The sequence below is a fragment of the Hyaena hyaena genome, unplaced genomic scaffold, assembly GCF_003009895.1.
Source record: "Hyaena hyaena isolate Hyena2069 unplaced genomic scaffold, ASM300989v1 scaffold_155, whole genome shotgun sequence".
NCBI lineage: Eukaryota > Metazoa > Chordata > Mammalia > Carnivora > Hyaenidae > Hyaena > Hyaena hyaena.
Window position 1 is genome coordinate 1,562,085 of NW_024080787.1, and position 18,803 is coordinate 1,580,887.

General features: G+C 52.1%; 1 protein-coding gene across 1 annotated transcript; it reads left to right on the forward strand.

Moving 5' to 3' along the window:
- Positions 1-3,937: 3,937 nt before the first annotated feature.
- Positions 3,938-12,906, forward strand: NAGPA (N-acetylglucosamine-1-phosphodiester alpha-N-acetylglucosaminidase). Its single transcript, XM_039239343.1, has 11 exons — positions 3,938-4,057; positions 4,144-4,599; positions 5,531-5,670; positions 6,832-6,940; positions 8,002-8,130; positions 8,862-9,067; positions 9,172-9,219; positions 10,130-10,258; positions 10,424-10,555; positions 10,641-10,704; positions 12,106-12,906. Exons 1-11 carry the CDS (start codon positions 3,972-3,974, stop codon positions 12,314-12,316), a joined length of 1,710 nt encoding a protein of 569 aa, XP_039095274.1. The 5' UTR covers positions 3,938-3,971; the 3' UTR covers positions 12,317-12,906.
- Positions 12,907-18,803: the final 5,897 nt, after the last annotated feature.

The following is an 18,803-nucleotide window of genomic DNA, read 5'->3' on the forward strand; positions in this document are numbered from 1 at the left end:
AGCCCAGCTCCAGGCTCTACAGTGCCCTCTGCCTGCGAGGCTCAAGCCCTGCATCTCCCATAGCTGTCGCTTTTTTCTGACCCCTTAGTATTTAGGCTGCATGGGCTTACAGAGGCTTTCCCTGCCACCTCCCCCCAAGACATGGTTCTTTCTCCATCCTGCTTCTTCCCACCACCCTTGAGTTGTTTAGTGTCTGTCTCCACGAGGGCAGTGCGAAGCCGTCTGTTTCATCAGCATCTAGCACATGGAAGGAGCTCAATCTGTTGAATTCACAAATGACTATAGAACCAGATAAGGATGCTGGGAAGAGACAAAGGTACTCCTAAAGAAGGATAAATGTCACTGGGTGTTATATGGACACCAACTTGACAATAAATTATATTTTTAAAAAAAAAGGGTAAATGTGAGCAGAGGAGACAGCCCTGAGTTAGTTAGCTGGTATGGTTGGAACAGTGGGCTTGGGCTAGTTGAAAGATAAACTGAGGCATATTAAAAATATTAAGGGTTTATTTGAACAAAAATCAATTCAAATCCAGCAGTACCAAGTTGAAGTGGATAGGAGCCAGGAGAAAGACCTCTAGCAAGAAAGCTAGAAAACAAAGAAATTGTTTGCCTATAGTTTAATGCCTAGTTGGCTGTTAGTTAAAGCTGTTTGTAAATGGTTGTCCTTAGCATTTGGGTTTCATAACCTCGAGGCATTTACAAGCTTAGGTTTTGGTTTGCTTCTGTAGGCACTGTTAAAGGAAAAATAAGGGGCGCCTGGGTGGCTCAGTCAGTTAAGCGTTCAACTTTAGCTCAGGTCATGATCTCACCGTCCGTGGGTTTGAGCCCAGCGTCGGGCTCTGTGCTGACAGCCAGCTCAGAGCCTGGACCCTGTTTCAGATTCTGTATCTCCCTCTCTCTGACCCTCCCCTGCTCACGCTGTCTCTCTCAGAAATAAATAAAACATAAAAAAAAGTTTTTTTAATGAAAAAAAGAAAAAAGAAAAGAAGGGCACCTGGCTGGCTCAGTCACAGAGCATGCAACTCTTGATCCTCAGTTCAAGGCCCCCATTGTGTGGAGAGAGGAAAGAAAGAAAGAAAAGAGAGAGAGAGGGAGGGAGGGAGGGAAGGAAGGAGGAAGGGAGGGGGTGAGGGAGGAAGGAAGGGAGGGAGGGAGGGAGGGACAACAGGCCCCAAATGGAGTCACATATGCCAAGCCCCATATCAGCAAACCAAGACTTAATACTTAACTGCAGTTTCAGCCTCTCCCAGAAATGAAAGCTTTAACCAGTCTGGAGCAACCTGGTCAGCACTAGAGAAGTCATCTACATGATAGGCCTCTGCCCTTCCCCCAACGGAAGGTGACATTGCTTGAAATAATCTACTCTTTCTTTGTCTCACTCCCTTTCTGCCTATAAAAGTCTTTCATTTTGTACAGCTCTTTGGAGCTCCTTTCTGTTTGCTAGAGGGAATTCTGCTTAGTTCGTGAGTCATTGAATAAAGTCAATTTGATCTTTATATTTACTCAGTTGAATTTTGTTTTTTAACAGCAGCCGTGGCATAAGGCCAGATCAATCCAATCGCTTCCTTGTTTAATTAACGTTATTGGCTTCTCAGCAAATGGGGAATTTCCACAGCACTTACGTGCTTAGATATTATGTGTGCATTATGTGTTTAGAAAAGGAGTAAAAAACAAAGCTGGGAGGCGACCAAAGGTCAGAACCCACTACTGACTGCCTGCACCCACATCTCCCTGTTGACATAGAGAAAAGAGGACTTCCTGGGACAAGGAAGTTGGTGGCAGGTCTGGGCTTGTTTGCTAATGACTTTTGACAGCCTGGATATAAAGATCAGAAAGACATAATCCCTTGCTGTTAATATGTTTGCATCAAGCTGGATCATTTAACCCCAGAAAGCTGGTTAACTGAAGTGAATTAACTGGTTCTCCCACAAGCCTCAGAGTCACTCTTGGGGGCTCATGTGAGGGCTTTGACTGTATCAGTTCCAAAATTAAAGTGTCAGCAGGGCTATTCTCCCTCTGAATTCTTGAGGTAAGAACCTGTTTCTCTCTCCCAGCTTCTGTTTCCTAGCTTCTAGTAGTTACCAGCAATCTTTGGTGCTCTTTGGCTTATAGTTGTATCAGCACAGTCTCTGCCTCTTTCTTCACATGGCTTTCTTTCCTCTGTGCATGTCTCTGTGTGTGTGTCTTCTCTTCTTACAGGGATACCAATCAGACTGGATTTAGGGCCCACCCCATTCCACTATGACTTCATCTTAAAGAATTACATCTGCAAAGATCCTGTTTCCAAAGATCACATTCCGAAGTTCTGGGAAAGATGTGAATTTGGGAGAACACTATCCAACCCAGTACACTGACCCTAACTGGCTTTAGGGGGCAGTGGCTCAAAGAGGAATCTGAGTTCAAACATTAACAATGCTGACTGTGGACTAAAACAGGCTGGTGGCTGGTATGGCCCTGAGTACCTGTGGCACCCAAACTAACTCGACTCGTGCTGTCTCCAAGATGGCCCATGCATTACACTGGTACCAAAAGACCACTAACTCTGGTCACTGCCCTGGACCAGAGGCCAGAAGAGAAGTCTTCTGTCAAAGGAAGCTTGAAGTAAAATAACTGGCCAACTTCACAGACTCATTACCTATGCAGGTACAGAGGGACTGCACAAGGATGGGTCCCCTGCTTGCTTTCACACTCTGCTGTCACCATCTTAAAATTCTTAATATTTAGGTGCACCTAAGTGGCTCAGTCAGTTGAGTGTCTGCCTCTTGATTTCAGGCTTAGCTCGGAGCCTGCTTTGGATTTTTCTCTCTCTCTCTCTCTCCTTCCCCTCCTCATGTTCTCTCTCTCTCTCTCTCTCTCTCTCTCGAATATATACTTAAAAAAAGAAATTCTTTTAAAACAAATTTTTAAAAAGTGTTTATTCTTGAGGGAGAGAGAGTGAGGGAAGACCAGAGAGAGAGGGAGACAAAAATGTGAAGCAGGCTCCAGGCTCTGAACTGTCAGCACAGAGCCAGATGCAGGACTTGAACTCAGGAAATGAGAGATCATGACCTGAACAGAAGTCGGACACTTAACCCACTGAGGCTCCCCTCAAAAAAGAAATTCTCAATTTTTAAACAAAGATTTCTGCTAATTACGTTCTCAACGCAACTCGCCTGTCCTCTTCCAAAATGTCAAGGTTATATAAGACCAAGCCTGAGAAACTGTTCCAGAATCAGGGAGACTAAAGAGACAGGACAACTAAATGCAGCTCCTGGATTAGCCCCTGGATGTGGGGGAAATAAGGACATTATACAGAAAATTGGAAAAACTTGAACCTGAACAGTGGATTAGTTCACAAACTATCAGTATGTAATGTCCTAATTTGGTTAGGTAAGAAGATGTTCTTGTTAGTAAAAGACGCCTGCAACTTGGTTGCCAAGTGTTCGGTAGCGGGGGCGGTAAGTAGAGGAATAAACTTGACACGATAAACCAAATGAGACAAAAGTTAACAACTGGTAAAGATAAGCAAAGGCTTGGGGCCTCTGGGTGTCTCAGTCGGTTAAGTGTCCGACTTCGGCTCAGGTTATGATTTCACGGTTCGCGGGTTCGAGCCCCGCATCGGACTCTGTGCTAACAGCTCAGAGCCTGGAACCTGCTTCAGATTCTGTGTATCCCTCTCTCTCCGACCCTCCCCTGCTCACGCTTCTCTCTCTCAGAAATAAACATTAAAAAAAAAAAAAAGATAAGCAGAGGCTTATTGGAGTTCTTTACGTTGCTCTTGCAACCTCTGGTGGGTTCGAAATTACGTAAACATGAATTTTCCCTCCACCATGAGTGCCACGCCCCTTCTGAAAAAGAAAGAGTAAATTATAGGACCAGATCTCGCGATATCCAAAGGAGCCTAAACTACTCTGTCCCAGCTGAAAGTCGCCACCGAAAGTCTTGAGTCACGTGGGGTCGCCCCACGTGATTGGAGGCCCGGGTCCAACATGGCGGCCTCCATGGGTCGCTGGCTTGTCTTCCTCTTTGCGCCGCTCGGCTTCCTCCGGGAGGCGACCGGCAGCCTCGGCGCGGGGTGAGTACAGCCCCCGAGGGGTGAGCCTGGTTCGGGAGGACTGCGCCGCTGAGCCCCCCGAGCTCACGGCCGCCCTGTCCCCACAGGACCTCCCGCGACGACGACTTGCTGCTGCCCTACTCCCACGCGCGCGCGCGCTTCGCCCGGGACTGCGCAAGGGTGCGCGCCGGCCGCCGCGAGCACGAGAGCTGGCCGCCCGCCCCGGCGACCCCCAGCCCCCGCGGCCCGGCCGTGCGCACCTTCGTTTCCCACTTCGCGGACCGCGCTGTGGCTGGCCATCTGACGCGGGCAGCAGAGCCGCTGCGAACCTTCTCGGTGCTGGAGCCCGGCGGGTCCGGCGGCTGCGCTTCGAGGCGCCGCGCCACCGTGGAGGAGACGGCGCGGGCGGCCGGCTGCAGCGTCGCCCAGAACGGCGGCTTCTTCCGCATGGACACAGGCGAGTGCCTGGGGAACGTGGTGAGCGCCGGGCGCCCGGTGAGCAGCGCCGGGGGGCTGCAGAACGCGCAGTTCGGGATCCGCCGCGACGGGACCCTGGTCACCGGGTGAGAAAGCAGGGAGCCTTCTTGGGACTGTCGAGGGCAGAGGACCTGAGATTTGGGTTGTAGCCCTGGTGCTGTTTCAGGTCATCTAACAAAGCTGAGCCTCCGTGTCCATTCTGTGAACGGGAATAGATACTCTTGCAGGGTTTGTTCATCTCTCCCGCGTCACTGAGCGCTTGCTTTGTGGCAGGCAGTGTGCTGCACGCTGGGGATATAGCAGTGAACAGACAGTCTTTGTCTTCACTGACTTCTGCCATGACTGGGAAAAATAAACAAAAGCCAGGGGAATAATTAAGATAAACTTAGATTGCTTATATGTGAAGAAGCCAGGAACAGGGTAAACCGATGTAAGTAGAGTATGGATTTTAGGGAGGGTGAACAGGAAAGGCCTGAGAAGGTGACCTCTGAATTGCGATCTGAAGATTAATCACAAGTTAGTCAAAGTCAGAACTGGAGGCAGACCACTGCTGTCAGAAGGAACAGCAAATGCTAAGGCTCCGAGGTACATAGAGGGTTGGTGTGTGAGGGACTGAAGGAAGAAGCAAAGTATCAGAGGATGAAAGGACTGACTTTGGTGCTTTAATAACTTGCTCTAACCCTGGCTACAGACTTAAGTTGGAGGGACCAGATTAGAAGCAAGAGGCTAATTAAGGATTGTCAGTAGTCATCAGGTGGTATTTTGGCCAGAGTGATGACCTAGGAGATTAAAGGCTGTAGGATGAACTTGAGATCTGCTGAGAATGGTAGTTTATATTAGATGAAGTGTTAACTGGGATGCGTAGACTATTTACAAGGACTGCACTAAGGACCAGGATGGTTCCTGGGAAACGAGGAGGAATCAGGCAGCCAAGCCGAGGAGGGAAGGGTGGTGGGACCCCTACTAACCGCAGCTGTCCCTGCTGGTAAGTGAATATCTTGCCTTTTCTGCGTCCAGGTACTTGTCTGAAGAGGAGGTGCTGGACACTGAGAATCCATTTGTGCAGTTGCTGAGTGGGGTCGTATGGCTGATACGCAATGGAAGTGTCTACATCAATGAGAGCCAGGCAGCCGAGTGTGATGAGACGCAGGAGACAGGTTTGCGGTCAGGGTGTGGCACAGCCTTGTTGAGAACCTGGACCACTGAGCTGGTGTGGGAGGCTGTTCTTAAGTCTTTGAGCAAGTACTATTCTAGGTACAAGGTATCCATGGCGATTATGATAAATAAGGTCCCTGCTCTTGGGGAATACTTAAGAAAGGAAATAGATAGTGACAGGAAGTGGTAAGTGCTTCTTTTCTATTGAAATTAAGATGAAAGGAAGTGGTAAGTGCTTTCTTTCTATTGAAAGGAAGATGAAAGGAAGTGGTGAGTGCTGAGGAAGAAAAATAAAGTTGGGGGAAGGGGGATAGGTAGAGGAAAGGAGCTGTGAATCAGAATCCTGAGTTCCTGGGCCTGAGGCCCAAACCTGTGTGTTTTAACAAGCCTCCTGGGTGATTCTGATGGACACTCCAATTTGAGAAGCACCAAGATGTGGAATACTGAGGTGGGAGGGGATGCTATGGCCCTGATGTGGAGATGGGCTGTTTTAGACTGAGCACTCAGGGCAGGCCTCACTGAGGAGGTGCCCTAGATTGGAAATAGCAAACTACAGGAAGAGCTGAGGGGAAGCACAGTCCAGCCAGAGGGAACAGAAGGTGCAGAAGCCCTAAAGCAGAAAGTGGCTGCAGGGTGGTGAGAAGAGAGCCCCCAGAGATGAGGTGAGAGAAGCAGGCCGGGGCCTTGGATATTTGTGCTGAAAACAGTAGAAGCCATTAGAGGGTTTTTCCCTTGAGGCTGATATCACTTATTTTACACCTGAGAAGGGGCACGTGAGTGGCTCAGTCAGTTGAGTGACTTCAGCTCAGGTCATGATCTCACATCTAGTGAATTCAAGCCCCACGTTAGGCTCTGTGCTGACAGCTCAGAGCCTGGAGCCTACTTGGGATTCTGTGTCTCCCTCTCTCTCTGTCCTTCTCCTGCTCATACCGTCTCTCTCTGTCTTTCAAAAAATGAACAAATGTTAAAAAAAAAAAAAAATTATGCCTGAGAAGAGCATTCTGGCTACATGTGGTGACTGAGTGGGGTACAGACGGGAGGCAGGGAGAATACGGATCTAAGTGAAATGGTGCAGAACGGCATCGGACTGGCAGAAGCTACAGCCAGAGCCCAGGAGGCTTCCCCAAAGAGTCAGGTGATCAGCCAGACTTCTTCTCTTGTAGGTTCTTTTAGCAAATTTGTGAATGTGATGTCAGCGAGGACAGCAGTGGGACATGACAGGAAGGGGCAGCTGGTGCTCTTCCACGCAGACGGGCAGACGGAGCAGCGGGGGTGAGTGCCGGAAACTGGGAATGCCAGGCCTGGGCTGAGTCCGGCTTTGAGGAACTTCAGCCCACTGACAGCTGCCCTTCTGATTCCCACCTGTTCCCTGGGGATGTTCACATCCATCGGTCCCCTGCCTTCCCGTACAAAAAAGAGTCCCTGTGTCTGCCCCGCTTCTGAGAACTCCTCGTCCTCTGCACTCTGCCTCTCCATCTCCCCAACTTAGGCCTCCTCTCTCCTGAGCTCCAGATGGGGTAATAGGAAGGAATTATGAAGTTAGCAGGGAGAAGACCTCTGTTCCAGCTCTGCCATCCACCAGCTCTGTGGCCACAGACAAGCCGTTCAGCCTCTCTGAGCCACAGTTTCTTTGTGAAGAGAGTGTATTCGTCTGTTATTGCTGAGTAACACATAAGCACAAATAGCCCCTATTTGTTAGATCACAATTCTGTAGGTCAGAAGGCTGGAGGGCTCAACTGGGTTCTGTGTTTAAGGTATCCCGTGGACAAACTCAAGCTGTTTGCCAAGCAGGGCTCGCCTCTGGAGCTTCAGCTAAAGAATCCTCTTCCCAGCTCATTTGCGTTGTTGGCAGAATGTAATTCCTTGTGGCTGTAGGACTGAAGTCTCTATTTCCTTGCTGGTTGTCAGCCAAGAGACCTTCAGCTCCTTCAGGCTGCCCACATTCCTTTGCACGCACGTACCCTCCCCATCTTCACCCCAGCAAAGATGTGTCCAGTCCCTTCATCCCCTTTGTATTTCCAAAATCTCTCGCTTCACCTTCTGCCACCAGCCAGGGAAAGGTATGCTTGTAAGAGCTCTTGTGATCCCATTGAGCCCACCCAGATAATCCAGGACAGTGTCCCTACTGGCAGACAGCAGAGCCGTGTAAGATAACACAGTTGTGGGAGTGATCTCTCATTATATTCAGAGCTTCCAGGAATTAAGACAGGACATTATTGGGGGGAGCCCATTTAGAAATTTGTCTGCCATAGCAGGTGTGATGCTGTTCACACTGGAAAGTAAGACCGGTTAAACTGGTGGACATGGTCAGCATTAACGCTCTTTTACTGCAGCATTAACCTGTGGGAGATGGCAGAGTTTTTGCTGAAACAGGACGTGGTCAATGCCATCAACCTGGATGGAGGGGGCTCTGCCACCTTTGTGCTCAACGGGACCTTGGCCAGTTACCCATCAGATCACTGGTAAGCATACCAGAGCCCCCTTCTTGAAGTCTAAGTCCAGGCCTGTCCCCAGCTGTCTCATTCAGCAAATATTGGGGACCTACTATGTGCCAGGCCCTGAGGATTCAGCAGTGAGCGGTAAGAGCTGAGATCCCTTATTCTCTCTGCTTACCAGAAGAGTGTTGAATCATACATAGTGTATGAGTACCACCCATGCCAGCGAAAGGGGATTGATAGGTCAGGAAAGACCTCTCTGAGCATAATGGAACCTGAGTTGAAATCTAAAGGTTGAGGAGGTGGCAAGGCCGGGCTGGGAGATCCTTCTGGGCAGAGAGAACAGCATATGTAAAAGCCCTGGGGTTGGAGGGGCGCCTGGGTGGCTTAGTCGGTTAAGCATCCGACTTTCGCTTAGGTCATAATCTTGCGGTTCGTGGGTTCGAGCCCCGCATCGGGCTCTGTGCTGACTGCCAGCTCAGAGCCTGGAGCCTATTTCAGAGTCTGTATCTCCCTCTCTCTCTGACCCTCCCCTGCTCATGCTGTCTCTCTCTCTCTCTCCTAGAAATAAATAAAAATTGAAAAAAAAAAAAAGCCCTGGGGTTGGAAGAGATTGTTGGGGGGGGGGGGCGGTGAACCTATAAATGACTGGAAAAGGGGCAGTGGAGAGATTAGCAGCCCTCGGAGGCTGTAGTAGGGGATGAGGGGGTAGCTGGGGCTCGCCATTGCCTCTCTTCACACGCCATGTCCCCCTGCAGCCAGGACAACATGTGGCGCTGTCCCCGCCGCGTGTCTACCGTGGTGTGTTTGCACGAGCCCCACTGCCAGCCGCCCGACTGCAGCGGCCATGGGACCTGTGTGGAGGGGCGCTGCCAGTGCACGGGGCACCTCTGGGTGGGCGCTGCCTGCGACAAGCTGGACTGTGGCCCCTCCAACTGCAGCCAGCACGGGCTTTGCACCGAGAGTGAGTGGGGTCTCTGGGGAGGCAGCTGTGACCGGGGCTCCCAGCTCTTGCTGCCCTGGCCCTGCCTGGGCCCTTACCTGGCCGCCTTGGTCTTGTCTTGGCAGCTGGCTGCCGCTGTGAAGCCGGATGGACGGGGTCCAACTGCAGTGAAGGTAAAAGCTACAAGGCCACTTGCCTCCCCAGCCCTGGACACGTGGGGCGAGGGCACGCGTGGCAGCCAATCTTATCAGGCCTCCTGTTTCTTGCTCTCGCCTGACTAAATCACTGCGTTAATGTCCTGTGGCGGCCACAACAAACTCCCCAAACTGGATGGCTTAGAACAACAGAAATTTATTCTCTCACAGTTCAGGAGGCCGCAGCTGTGAAAATCGTGGTGTCTGCAGGGCCTGCACTGCCTCTGAAAGGTCGAGGGGAGCCTCCTTCCTGCCCCCTCCAGTTCCCCGTGGCTCCAGGCATTCCCTGGCTTGCGGCCAAGTCTGCTTCCTTCTTCGCACCGCTTTCTCCCTGTGTCTGTCTGTCCACTTCCTTACATGGACCCCGGGTCATTGGATTTAGGGCCCACCTAGGGTTGGACATAGTTCAACCCACTGCATCCACCTACAGTTTGAAATCCTTCAGGGCTTTCTTCTGAGTTAGTGGAAGAAATGAGCTCCTCAGCCAGACCCGCCAGGGTGCTCCAGCCCCTCCCCCACTCGCTGACCCAGCTCTGCTCCTGGAAGCCCCAGCTTACATGCCCTGCCCCTCAGGGGCTTGCCCGTCCCACTCCCTCAGGGACCTGCTGCGGCACTTGGCCCCATCCCTCCTGCGCTTGTCGTCGCTTGTACTTCCACCTCTGCTTTCTGTCTCACTGGCCACCTGCCCAGTAGACACGAATCTCCATGAGTGCACAGCCGCAGGGCCTGCCTGGAGGTAGAATTCTCCGTAGCTTTCTGTTGGAAGAATATATGAGCCTACAGGGCCCCTTGGGGTGACTGAGATCTGTCTGCAGTCTTGTCGGCCCCCAGCCTAGCAAAGGCAGGGCTGGACTTTAAAAAGATCCCCCCCCTCCTCCCCCCCCCCCAGCCTGCAGCAACGGCTCCTTTGGGGAGGACTGTGTCATGAAGTGCCAGTGTCAGAATGGAGCCGCCTGTGACCCAGTTGGGGGGACCTGCACCTGTCCTCCTGGCTTCACTGGACACGCCTGTGAGCAGGGTAAGCTAGATGGGCCCCAGGTCGGCCCGGGAGGAAGTGCCACCCCCGACCACCTCCAGGGTCTAGTCTGGGGGGTGGTTCTGGGGAGCACTTGTGCTTCATCCTGTCAGTGCAGAGAGAGGCCCTGCCACCCAGGCCTCCCCCACTTCTGCCTCCTCTCCACAGAGTGTCCCCTCGGCTGGCACGGGCCCGGCTGCCAGAGGCGTTGCGAGTGTGAGCACCAGTGTCCGTGTGACCCCCAGACTGGCAGCTGCAGCCTGGCCCAGGCGCCAGCCCTTAACAGCATCCTCTCCCAAGGTGTGGCTCCTCCCAGAGCCCCGGGGGCCAGAGGGGGCAGAGCCCTCCCCTCCCAGCCTCTCAGCCTCTCCCTGGTGTCTTACAGTGAAGCAGTGTCTCCGGCCATCAGAGGCCACCCTGAGGACAGGAGAACTCTCCCTTCTCACCGGGTAGGAGATTCGGTGGGACTTGGGGTGGGGGTGGGAGGAATCCCCCCTCCCTCCACCTGTGAGGTATGGCCTCTGCTCAGGGACTAGGCAAGGCTAGTAGGTGGCCACTGGGCATCCAGGTGACGTTTTCCATTGTGAACACAGAGAGTCACAGCTGATGCTCACAGTCACTGAAGTGCTCCTGGGAAATGGTGAGAAGGACCCCAGGCACCACCCCAGCTGGAGTTGAGTGGGGCAGGGTGTGGGGTTCCTCTCCCTGGCTGTGAGACTCAAGAGCTGTTGTCTCAGCTCCTGGTACAGAAGCACGAAGCCCTGAAGCATTCACGTACTTTCTCAGGCACCTCCCTGCACTCCTTATGGTGGGCTTTATCCCTGTGGTCTAGTGCAGTGGGTCTCAAACGTGAACTCCAGGAGGGTGTATTCAGAGAAATTGCTGGATTCTCTCTCTGAAGTTTTTGCTTTAGTAAGCCTCAGGCGGAGCCCGAGAATATGCATCCCCAGTGCTATCCCAGATGATGCTAATGCTCCTGCTGTGGAGACCCTGCTTTGAGAACTTCCCAAAAGTAGTTCTCACCTCATGACCCAACCCCGGGTGCCGGCCCAGCCCCGCCCACCTTGGAGGTGGGAATCAACTGTGGGTTTGAATGAAAAGCTCCTGGCACTGTCCTGTATGGGACAGTCTCATCAGTAATGCAGATCCCAGGTCCCCCTTGGAGGTCCTGACCTGGTGAGTCTGGGGTGAGGCTCTGAAAGGCCAGAGCCGCACCTGAAAAAAAAAACTTAGGCCTCCGTCTTAAGTTCAGGCTCCTCAGATGTGAGACTGAGCTCTTCCTCCCCAGTGTAGACATCGAATCCATTGGCACCTGCCGGCTAGGGAAGGGGAGTCATAGGGGTCTGACGACCATGACTCCCAGCAGCTTGCTGGTGTCTGTTTGCATGGAGGGCTTTGCCAGAGGTCACATGAAGGGATGCAGGGACCATTAGAAGACCTTGCCAGCTCCACACGAGGGTGCTTTTCTCCCCACCCTGTCTGCTGTGAGGTTTCTGGGACGAGACCAGACTTGGTAGTTGCATCAATTAGGTCCCCAACTGTATTTTGTTCGGCCTGCATAATTTAAAATTTTTAAGATTTATTAGCATCGTCTGAAAATCAGTAACATTGATGTTAAAAAATTATTTTTCAATATCAGGATGTGGCAGTGCTGGCCTGCGTCCCATGTGGTGACTGTCACTGCTGGAGCCTGTGTTTGGAATGTGCCCCTGGCTCTGCCAGGCCCATTTGGCTCCTAGACAGTCCCTGGAGGGCCCCGACTCTGTGCCTGTCTTCTGGTGGAGGAGGAGGGAAACCCCTCACGCACTCCCCCAGCAACCGCCCGTTCTGGCTTTCTCTTCTGCACCCAGGACCACCTGGCTGGCCCTCACCCTGGCCCTAGTTTTCCTCCTGCTGATCAGCACGGTGGTGAACGTGTCCTTGCTCCTTGGTTCAAGAGCAGAGCGGAGCCGGCATCTGGATGGGGCCTACGTTTACCACCCACTGCAGGAGATGAATGGGGAGCTCCTGGCCGGGGAGAAGGAGCAGCACGGTGATGCCCACAACCCCTTCAAGGACTGAAGCCGCCAGCTGCCCGTCGCGGCCTGCTCTGAAGGCTCATTTCGATACGGTCTGGCTTCCGCAAGGGAAGTTCCAAGGCCTCTGACCATCTGGGAGATCTCAGCCCTGGTGCCAAGCCAAGCTTCTGATAGCACCTGTGTCTCAGCCCCTCACCTGACCCTGGGCCCTCACTGGGTCACCTGCCGTGACCCATGCAACCCTAGCAATACAGTGCTGCCCAGAGAAACTGCCTCCTGCCCTGCCTGCCTCCGTCTGCTGCCCGTGAGGCCTGCTCCGCTGCCAAAGGGCCTCCGGCCTCCTGAAGCAGGAGCCGCTAGCGATGGAACTCACCGTGACCGCACCATGACCGAGTGTCAGGGTCCAGCCAGTCCCGCTGGGCAGGGGTGGATTAAAGAGACGATGGCCACATCACGGGATCCTTTTCCACAGACCTCATTGTGGAATTTGCCAATTAGAATTCTATTTCCTATCATAGGAAGCTCCTTGGAGGGGACAGGGGATGAAATCATGTTTACAAGCTTTCTATTTTGGCATCCAGCCACCAAGAGAGTTTTTCTATCACTTGAATAAATTGATGTAATAAAAGAAGCGCCCGGGTGACGTCTGAATCCTGAATTGTGGACTTCTGGTTGTTCCTAGGTCTTGTCACGTGGGGCTATTTCACCTGAATCGGGTTATGAAAAGGCTTCCCCAAGTACTTCGAGTTCCCTGATCTATTTGCTTAATCCAGGGCTTCTCACTTAATGGTGCACACGAGTCACCCGGAGATGTCCAAGCGCCGATTCTGGCCCAAGGTGGGAGACGGGAGTCTGAATCTCTAACGAGCTCGGGTGAAGCCCTGTGGAGGCTGTGGGTGTCTGGACCACATTTTGAAAGGAAAAGGTTTGGTCCACACTGTGTTTTAATAGTTACCAGCATATAAAAGTCAAGAGATTAACAACTTCAGATTTCTGGTTTCTTTTTATTAATCTGTTTATTTAGTTTTGAGAGAGAGAGAAAAAGACAGTGTGCACGCAGGGGAGGAACAGAGAGAGGAAGACAGAATTCAAAGCAGGCTCCACGCTGTCAGCACAGAGCCTAATGCAGGGCTCAAACCCACAAACAGTGAGATCATGACCTGAGCCGAAGTCAGATGCTTAACTGCTTGAGTCACCCAGGTGCCCCTGGTTTCTTTTTAAAAGAGGCCAAGCCAGCAGCCCCCGCCAGCGCCTTTCCAGGGCAACATCTTTCCAGAGCTGAGAATCCACAGTCCCCGTCTGGGCCTGCCTTCACCAGCTCATCACCCCCTCCTGTGGCCTGCCAGCCCTGTCAGTATCCGAGTTTGTAACCCGTGGCCCCAGAGGGTCTCCAGGAAGTGCCTGGCAGCCCCCTCCCCATCCTGCCCCATGGATGTATATTACACTGTGTTTAGCAGATATTTTAGGATGGGGGATGCGCTCTCAGCAGGTCCTCAGATGGATTCATGCACATTATGAACTGAATATGTCTCCCCAAGATTCCTGTACTGAAGTCCTAAAACCCCCGGGCCCCGCCAGCCATGTGATGGTATTAGGAGGTAGGGCATTTGGTTTGATTAGGTTTCAATGTGGTCATGTGGGTAGTTCCCTCGTGATGGGATTAGCGCTTTACATGGAAAGAAGAGCACCCTCTTCGCACAGTCTCCCTGTAAACACACAGCAATCTGGCAGCTGTCTACAAGCCAAGAAGTGAGACCTCACCGAGAATTGGATTTGCCGGCGCCTTGGCCTTGGACTTCCACCCTCCAGAACAGTGAGAAATAGATGTGTGTTGCTTTTAAGCCGCACAGTGTACGGTATTTGTCATAGCAGCTTGAGCAGACTGAGACATGGTATAACCTAGTAGTTACCCACTGCTGCATAACCAGGGCAAAACTTGGCAGCTGAAAACAGCAACCAGTTATTGCAGTTATTGCTTCTTGTGGAAGAATAATTATTTTTCATGATTCTTGGGCCAGCTAGGGGATTCTCTTGATGTGGGCGGGGATCAGTGATTTCAGCTGGGCTTATGGGTTGGCCTGCAGTCAGCTCATGGGCCCACTGGGGGCTGGCCTGGGGTGGCCACGGCAGATGGGCTGGCTCCACCTGGTGCCTCATCCTCCAGGAAGCTGGTCAGGCTTGGGGTCCAGGTGGGGACTGTGATCCTGCAAGAGAAGTGAACCTCGGAACTGGTGTGACCTCGTTTCCACCACATTCTGTCAGCTAGTCCCCAGATTCAAGGTGAAAAGAGACAGACTCCACCCCTTAGTGAGAGGAGATGCAAAGGGACGTGAGTCCAGGAGGCTAATCGAGCCCATCCTGCGGTCCATCTACTGTACTGCTGGTCTAGTTTCACTTCAGAAAGGAAGAATTTGGTTCAGAGAAGTGAAATATCACAGGCTAGACCTCAAGTTCCTGCAGGGATGTATCTGTGGGTCTGTATGTCTCTTTCTGCCTCTCCCCCAAAGATGGAGGGATAGACGAGTTGAGAGCCGCTGTGTCAGCCTCTCCTACTCCCTCCAAGATGCTATATTTTGGTTCTACAGTGGGAGCCACAGACCAAGTTGTCGGTGTCCATAGGCACAGCTGATCCCGCACCTAGTGAACCGTCACCCAAAGGCCACGGTTGACCCCCGGCCAGGCTGCTGTCATTTCTACTTCCTACCTCAGCCCCTCTTCTGGGTTTGGGACCCAGGTTGGAGGGAAGGGAGGGGTGGCATTCACAGCATGTGCTGGCATTCGAGGGCAGCTGCTTATTCAAGGAAGCAGGCAAAGGCTTCACGTTTTAACTCCTCCTTCCGGAAATGGAAACAACCAACTTCACATGTTCCTCCAGGGACCTTGTGTTTCAGCTTCACCCAAAAGTCTCACTGTATGTTTTACTCTGTTTTAGCCCACAGCTGGCCCCTGGGCCGCTTGGATGTTTGGCTCCCTGTGTTCAAGGGTAGGAAGTAGTGACGGGCGCTTGGAGGAATTCCCAGCAGCTGTGAATCACAGCGACGTATTCCCAAGCGTGGATGCGGGTCAGAGGGTATTCTCCAGGAATGTTCTATGATTGCAGATCCTGTCCCAGACCCATTGCATCAAAATCTCCACGGCAGAGGGCCTGGGAATCTATAGGGAGCAACTCCAGAGGTTCTGAGGCAACAGGCAGTAGAAAGCCTTATCCGGAAAGCTCTGACCTCTGCAGAGGGCATCTCTGTCCTTGGCTGTGCCGGCAGCTGAGTTGGGAAGGTACAGGACTGTGCATGGGCTTGGTGGCTTTCAGCCCAGAGGGAGCTTAAGAGGGTATGTCGTGGTGAGCCAGAGGGGTCCCTGGCTCAGTGACTAGGATGCATTCACCCTCCCTTTTTGTATAGGGGTATTGATCATGCCTGTCCAACGTCTAGTCCCTGTCCTTTTAGTAAATGCCCTGTCTTCAGCTGGATCCTTCCCACCACCAGAACCTGAGACGAGGATGTGAGGGGAAATAGTCTACTTGGGAGGTGACCCCAAAAAGCCTTTTTGGGGGACAGGGATATGAGGTGGGGAAGGAAAGGCAACCAGTACACAATGCATTAGTGAGTGGTTCCCCGCTGTGGGCAGCCAGGCTTGATTGCCTGGGGATTCTGGGAGGATGCAGAGAGCATCTTGGAGTTGGGCTTCCTGTGGGGTGTTTGTCAGCCAACACACTCATCTTGGGTTCGGGGCTCCTCCTGGGAGGTAAGTCCCTGGCACTTCCAGCCTGCCCTACACGGGGGCTGAGTATGCTTCAGCAACCAGAGGTAGCCTTGAGAAACTCGCAGTTCCTTCCATCCAGATGCCTCGCGGTGGTAATGAGAATACCCAGGGAAGGTGGGCAGGACACAGAGCCATGGCTGTGAACCTCCTTCCCAGTGCCTTTAGAGTGTTACTTCTCTCCCATTCTCCATCATTCTGGTCTGGCTAGTACCATCCACTCCGTTCAAGTCCCAGATGGCATCAGTGGGTCAGAGATCGGCATCTATTCCAGTCAACTCGTGAAAGCCCACCCTGGAACTTCTAGAATTTGGGGAAGAAAACACTTTTGCTGGGATTGCCTACCTGCCAGAGTGTGGGCCACATGGAGAAGGAGAGTGAAGCCAACATGGAGAAGAACAGAATCAAGAGAGGGGACATGATTTACCCTGGATCCAGCTATACCTGAAGCTAGTATCATTTTGGGGCCAATTACATGGACCAGTAAATCCCTATTTTTGCTTGAGGCACTTTGTGTTGGAATTGAGGGTCTTTGGGAACCCAAAGAGTCTGACACCCATAATGCACTGTTCTGGGAGAGGCACATTTTGGACTCAGGCATTTGCAGAGCTTAGGACATGGACCAGAAGTAGAAAAGTGTTTGAGGTTCTGATAGCTGCCTCTGGCAGTGGGTAGAGTCATGTGTTGACACAAATATACAAGAGCTCAAGTAATCAAGCTTGGGGATTGCTGGTTGGGGGTTAACATGGACTAGTTATGGCAGTGCAAGGATCTCTTCTCCATCTACCTCCATGGTAGTGATGGAAGACCCCTGGGCACAGAACATGGACCAGATATCATGGTGGCCTGACTTGGAACCCCCAGGGTCCTGTGTGTTGAGCAAGTTGCCATGGTGACACATGGCTACTGGGATACTCTGTATAAAACTTTAGCATGGGAAAGACTCCAGAAAAAGGTTCCAATCCTGGGTTCAGTGGGTGGGCTTTCAAGGGCTCTTAGGAACCCTGAAATGGAAACGATTCAAGTGTGATGCCCACAGCTTTCATTGTATTTGCAAAGGGGATTTCTGTCCCAGAAAACTTTGGGCTCCAGGGAACTCTTAAGTCAGAGTTTTCAAATTCTGATTTTTGGTTACCCACGTTCCTCAGGAATGCCTTGGTGGGAGAGGGAGGCACTGAAAGGAGGAGTGTAAAATGGGCTGGGGAGAGAAGTTTAAAAGCCACAGCCACTCTGATGTCCCTGAGTACCTGGCGCTTTTCCTTCCGGCTCTTTCCAAGCCCTGCCCAAACTCCCAACAGCCTCTGGTGCCCCGAGACCTGCCTCCATGGAGACCCCAAGGTCTCCTTTGGACGTGGCCCCTGGCCTCAGAGGAAGAACTCGTCCCAGACGCAGCTTCTGAGCCACAAGGGAGCCCTGGTGTGTTCTGCCCTCTATGGGTCTCCCCCCACCCCCCGCCAAGTCCCAGGAGGCTTCCTGGGAGGCGATTCTGCCCAGGACAGACGTCAGCAGTGAGTCAGGGCTCAGATCTGATCCCAGCTGGTTTGCCCCAGGGATCTCTGTCTTTCTCAACACCCGGCACATGTAGGAGTCAGCTGGCTGGTCCTTTGAGAGCTCTCGCCCATAGAAAGAGAAATTCATGGAAAAGTCCCAGAGAATGAATGCATGCACTGTATCAAAGCAGGCAAGGGCTGCTTCCTCTCCCTCAATTGGATGTGTTGGGTGGGGCTGGGTAACCGAAGCTGGTGTAGACAGGTGGCCCCTGTGCAGTCACACAAAAGAGCCACACCTCCTCTGCTCACCCAAGTGATAGTCTTTGGCCTCTTGCTCCAAAACAAGAGAGCCTTTTCAGAATCCCATGATGTGTGTGGCAGCCAGCACCCCAGCTCCGTGTCCCAAGGAAGCTCACAGGAAGAACAGGTGGTGCCCTGGACAGGACCCCAACCCCATGCCCAACCTCAGGACTCTGGCTGTCTTTGTAAATAACGCTAGGACTTGGGTCAAACCCCAGGAACAGGGGATAGTGGCCCAGAAAGATGGACACCTGGATACCTGGCATGTTGAATCCAGCAACCCACCCTCAAGATTCCAAGTCGCCAATGCTGAGTGGGCCCAGAGATCTGCATTTCATACCACTGATAAACTGCACATATATCTGCTTATGCATCCTATGCATATGCATTGGTTTGTTAGTGTCCCCCCCCATCATTAATGTCCACGCAGAACCTCACAAGGTGACTTTCTTTGACAGTAGTCTTTGCAAATGTAATCGGTTAAGGATCTCAAGGTGAAATCATCCTGGATTTAGAGTGAACCCTAAATCTAGTGACTGGTGTCCTTATAAGAAGGGAGGCACACAGGAAAGAAGCCATGTGAAGACAGAGGCAGGGATGGGAACACTGCAGCCACGAGGCAGTATCCTCCCTTAGTGTCAGCAGGGAACACCTGTCAGCATCTTGGTTTAGACTTCTGGCCTCTGGAACTGTGACGGAATCGATTTCTGTTGTTTTAAGCGACCAAGTTTGTGGCAATTTGTTACAGCAGCCTTAGAAAACTACTACTGTATATCTGTGCTTTATATATAAAAATGTGATACTTTGTGTGCATCACTGCACCCCCAAGAACCAACTCGCGATCCCTGGAGGGTGATATCGCCCATGTTGAAAATGCTTTTGGGTCTTATAAACAACAGCGGAGTAATTCTTGAACAAACCCAGGGAGACCTCTAGGGTTTCAGGAAGTGGACAACTGAGGTATACCCAAATCCAAAACGTTTA